At 40.2% G+C, this 5,506-nt stretch overlaps 1 protein-coding gene across 1 annotated transcript; it reads left to right on the plus strand.

The window, feature by feature from the left end:
- The first annotated feature begins 2,389 nt into the window (after nt 1-2,389).
- Nucleotides 2,390-3,325, plus strand: LOC115296621 (olfactory receptor 2W3-like). The gene has a single exon (XM_029945107.1). It carries the CDS (start codon nt 2,399-2,401, stop codon nt 3,323-3,325), a length of 927 nt encoding a protein of 308 aa, XP_029800967.1. The 5' UTR covers nt 2,390-2,398.
- Nucleotides 3,326-5,506: the final 2,181 nt, after the last annotated feature.

Genomic DNA, 5,506 nt, shown 5'->3' on the forward strand with positions numbered 1-5,506 from the left:
GATACCCAAACCAGACAGGGACCCAGCCAAAAAAGAGAACTACAGACCAATATCCTTAATGAATACAGATACAGAAATACTCAACAAGATACTAGCAAATCGAATTCAACAGCATATAAAAAGAATTATCCATCATGATCAAGTGGGATTCATTCCTGGGTTACAGGGATGGTTCAATATCCGCAAATCCATCAATGTGATCCATCACATTAACAAAAGAAAGGATAAAAACCATATGATCCTGTCGATAGATGCAGAAAAAGCATTTGACAAAATACAGCACCCTTTCTTAATAAAAACCCTTGAGATAGTCGGAATAGAAGGAACTTACCTAAACACTATAAAAGCAGTTTATGAAAAGCTCACAGCCAATATTATCCTCAATGGGGAAAACCTGAGAGCCTTTCTCCTGAAATCAGGAACACGACAGCGGTGCCCACTCTCACCACTGTTGTTTAACATAGTGCTGGAAGTTCTAGCATCAGCAATCAGATAACAAAAAGAAATAAAAGGCATCAGAATTGGCAAGGAAGAAATCAAACTTTCACTTTTTGCACATAACATCATCTTTGAATGTTTTAAAGTATGTAATTTTGGCAGTGCCTTTGACACATTAAGATGAATCTAAAACTTTTACTTCTTCAATTTCATAATCAAGGGAATGTTTGATTCCAGGAAGTACCAAAAGAATTTTGAGGTTTTTCTTGTGCATAGAAATGTTTTTATAAAGAACACATCTATGACTTTTGAATTGATCAATCAGTTGGAAATATGAAAAATTCATTCATTTAGGTTTTTTTCCTTCTTTGGCATTTAGCTCTTTCCTGTCTATGAAGGCAATGCATATATATATTTAAAATAACACAATAGCATTCTCTGTCAATGTATTAAAATTCTAAATCATATAAATAAATATATAAATACATTTATATATAAATTTCTAGATTATATAAATAGAATTACATCATTTTGTGTTTATGTCATTTATAACTTTATCACATTTAAGTGTTATGTAAATGTTTTATATTTATATAAATGGTTATTTTTAATCATTTTCCAATTTATGTCATTTTAGAATTTGATGTGATTCACAACTATAAGTTGGCCTCAGTTATATCCAGTTAAAAACTATAATTATGAACATCACTCATAAAAGGAAGAAATTGTTAAAATGCCATAGACATTGAAAACTTTACATAGTTGGGCCTTTCATAACACTGAAACTTTATGAAATATGTGGATATATTTGTAGGTGAGGAAAACCAGAACTTCATAGAGAGGTTAAAGTAGGAGCAGGATCTCATCATCTACAAAGGAAGTTATATGTTGTGATAGATTCAGTCGTTCAACACAAATGGAAAGCTTGTGGCTTGAATTCCGATGAATAAAAGAACATCAGTCTTCACTCCTGTTTTTGCTGTAATGCAAAAGGTCATTTTCTACTTCTGTTGGAAATCTTTTCTATCATCTGGACAATGAAGCACACTGACAAAGAAATGTTTTCACAAATGTGAAAAGTTAATGAGCATCAAAAATGAATCAGTTCCACCGCTAATAGCTTCAAATTTAAACATCTGAGTTATTTTTTTTATCAAATAATTGCCAAAGACTTAAGGAAAAACATGCAGCTAGAGTGCAGTAAAACAGATGTTTCCACGTCTCTCCCAAGCCTTAAAATATTGAAACTATTAATGACTAAAAGGCAATGTTTGGGGGAAATGATGACATAGTTCTAGGAATATTATGCAGACATTCATAATTGGTTTTTGTAAAATTTTAAAATCAAGGGGGGAGCACCTTGGTGGCTCAGTTGGTTGAGCATCTGACTTGCTCAGCTCATGATGTCATTGTTGATGAGTTCAAGCCCCACATCTTGTTCTCTGCTGTCAGACCAGAGCCCATTTAGGATCCTCTGTCCCCCTCTCTCTGCCCCTTGCCCACACACACACTCTCTCTCAAAAACAAATAAACATTCAAAAAAGTAAATAAAAAAAATAAAACCAAGACAAGTTTTTCCAATATAAAATTGAGTGAAAGGCGACCCAGGATATAACACATACTGAGATTTAAGTTATGTTCAAGAAAAGGCTGAAAGGAAATAAATCAATATCATAATAGTGGTTGTTTTGGGGGTGTGGGCAATCTTTTCCTATATTTTATACTTGTCTGTGTTTTCCAAAATCTCTACAATGCTCTGTACTTTTTTTTATATCCAAAAAGAAGTAGAAGAAGCCAATAAAAAGAGATCTCCATCCTAAAATATGCAGTCAATATCTGTACAGAATATTGGAATTTTATGTACTTATTTGCACTTGTTATTGCCCTGGTCCCCATCAGTTCCTTAGCTTACTTCACTAAGAGAGCGATGTCCTTCCTCGTGGGCCTGTACTGATGGTCCATGGTCATGACCAACCAGAGCTGCCAGGAACAGTTCATCTTGTTGGGTTTCTCAGACAGACCTCAGCTAGAGCAGACTCTCTTCGTGTTTGTGCTCATCTTCTACCTTGTGACCTTGGTGGGCAACTCCCTCATTATCTTGGTGTCCCGCCTGGACTCTTGCCTCCACACGCCCATGTACTTCTTCCTAACCAACCTGTCCTTCCTGGACCTCTGCTTCACCACCAGTTCTATACCTCAGCTGCTCTTCAACTTGAGTGGTCCAGACAAGACCATCAGTTACACAGGTTGTGCCATCCAGCTCTTCATGTTCCTGGGGCTGGGTGGCACAGAATGTGTCCTCCTGGCAGTTATGGCTTATGACCGCTTCACTGCAATCTGCAAGCCCCTCCACTACTCCACCATCATGCACCCTCAGCTCTGCTGGAAGCTGGTATCTGTGGCCTGGGGGGTCGGGCTCCTCAACTCTCTGGTTATGTCCCCGGTTACCATGAGGCTGCCACGCTGCGGGAACTGTAAAGTAAGGCATTTCCTCTGTGAGATGCCAGCTCTGATCAAAATTGCCTGTGTGGACACTGTGGCTGTGGAGAGCACTGTTTTCATGCTATCGGTAATGATCGTCCTGGTGCCGCTGGCTCTCATCCTCGTGTCCTACAGCTGCATTGCCGTGGCGGTGCTGCACATGAAGTCAGGCACAGGAAGAAGGAAGGCTTTCAACACGTGTGGCTCCCACCTCACTGTGGTCTCCTTGTTCTATGGGAATATTATCTACATGTACATGCAACCAGGAAATCATTCTTCTCAGGACCAAGGGAAATTTCTTACCCTCTTCTACAACTTGGTGACCCCCATGTTGAATCCAGTCATCTATACACTGAGAAATAAGGATGTAAAGGGTGCCTTGAGGAGGCTTGTGTCCAGAAAGTAAGGCGACTGTGACTTTTCCTAAGTCTGCTCCTTTTACTTAGTTAACAGAAATAAATAATTCTTGAAGTGTAATTATAAGATTCATTTAAGCATTCCAACATACCCAAATAAAATGTCCAAGAATGGAGTTTGGGAATAAGTATTATAAAGCCCCAATATGATGCTGATGATAAACTAGGTTAGACATAATTTTAATTTGTGAAATATCTTATGTCTACCTTTGAAATCATCTTTCCTTCTCCTTCCCAAACTGGTTACATCTAATTAAAATCCAACAAAATTGTGAATCAATGCTTCAGTACTGTGAATTGTCTGACTGAAGTTATGTCCAAATAAAATCATCTGATGATCTTTTCTCACTGGCATTTTGTATAATTGTCATTTTTATCCTAGAACTGAGCTGATGGAGTGCCAAAATACAATACTTTTTGCTTCTCATACCTTTAAATTTCACTTTCTGGAGAAGATAGAGCCTTTAGCCTCAACACAGCCTATACCATTTAAATAATTTGAACTCAGCATTGTTTCACTCAGCTGTATTAAAATTATCCGGACAGACTTCCAATTAGGAGAGGGAGTCAACATGGTGGAAAAGAGGAGGACCCAAAGTACTCTCATCTCTTAAACACAGTATTAAAGCCAGAAGACTTGGAATTCCAGGAATCTGGGCTACTGAGTGACAGAAATGTCTCCAGGGGCCCACAGGGACAACGTGGTGGGCCATAGGTGCATGATTGCAAGCTGGGAGAGCTAAAACGAGCAGGTAGGCATGGAGGGGAGGGATCCCCTTCTGTGGAGAGACAAAGGGAAGAGAAAGAGTGGCCATGGAAGTGTAGGATTGTATTTAGACAAGAGAAAAACCACAAACCAGGGAACAGAAAAAAATGGAGAAAGAACCAATTTTTAACTCGACCCAAGGTTGCAGGGCTTTCTCTGGACTAGGGAGGAGGGGAGCCAGCCTGTGTTTGGGAGCCAGTCCAGAGGTGCAGCCCCCTCCCTGGAGTGCCATGGGGAGAAGGCAGATAGCTGCTCCAAGTACAAAAGACCTGCAGGCACCGGCCAGCCAGAGGCCCTTTGTTAACTGACTGGGTGGAGTGGCATTGCCCCAATCGGGGCTTGTGGAGCAAGATTCTGTAAGTCATCAGGGTTTGAATCCCAGCTGAGCACTGGGAGGAGTGAGAGGTGGTGGAGGGGGCAAACTGGTGCAGTCACCCTCCTGTGGCACTGTGAGGATGGCCTGAACAGAGGGATTTACTGGGTCAAGGGAGGAGAGACTGGGATGTCACGATTTTCTCCCCATCACCACGTGGTGGGGCTTCAGGGAGTGGACAGCGGGCCCACAAAGGAGGCAGAACCCCTACACCAAACCCCACCCTCACCCTGCCAGGTAAATGTGTAGCTCTGGGAGTGGGATTGACCCTGACCTAACCTGATGCCCCTCCTCCAGACCAGCACTGTCATGGGCTCCAAGGTGCCATCAGATATAGGTCCAGCACTTTTGCATTTTCTGATTTGATTCTTGGTCGATCCTTATATATATATATATTCTTCCTCTTATTTCTTCCCTTCTCTAATTTAGTTGTTGTTTTGTTTAAGCAGACATTTTTAATCTATTATTTTTATACTTCTTCTGTATCACATTCTTTATTTTCCTCTCTCTCTCTGGATTAAACTGTATAGTTTCTCTGATTCTCTGCTGGGTCAATTTTTTTCTCTTCTCCCCTGCCCTCCCATCATTTCTCTCTTTGTATTCAAGAAGGCTTCTTCCACTACCACCGTCCCTTTTAAATTTTTTCCAAGGTTACTTCAATTAACAAATCAAAGAACATCCAGTGGAAGGTCCAAAACATTTCTTCGAGTAGGGTGATAAAGCAACCAGAGTCACAACAACAGAGAGCATGCAACACACCCCAGAAACACCTCCTGAAGGGCCAGGTCTTGGACAGTGTGTGATTCCACAGGAGCAGCACACATAACAAGCTATTAAAATACATAAAGGACAGAAAACTAGCCAAAAAGATGAAATGGAAGAATTCTCCTCAAAATAAATTGCAGGAAGAAATGACAGGTAGAGAATTGCTCAAAACAGATAAAAACAATGTATCTGATCAAGAATTTAGAATAATAACCATAAGATTAATCACTGGGCTTGAAAAAAGCATAGAAGACAGGAGATAATTTA

The sequence above is a fragment of the Suricata suricatta genome, chromosome 7 (assembly GCF_006229205.1).
Source record: "Suricata suricatta isolate VVHF042 chromosome 7, meerkat_22Aug2017_6uvM2_HiC, whole genome shotgun sequence".
Classification (NCBI taxonomy): domain Eukaryota; kingdom Metazoa; phylum Chordata; class Mammalia; order Carnivora; family Herpestidae; genus Suricata; species Suricata suricatta.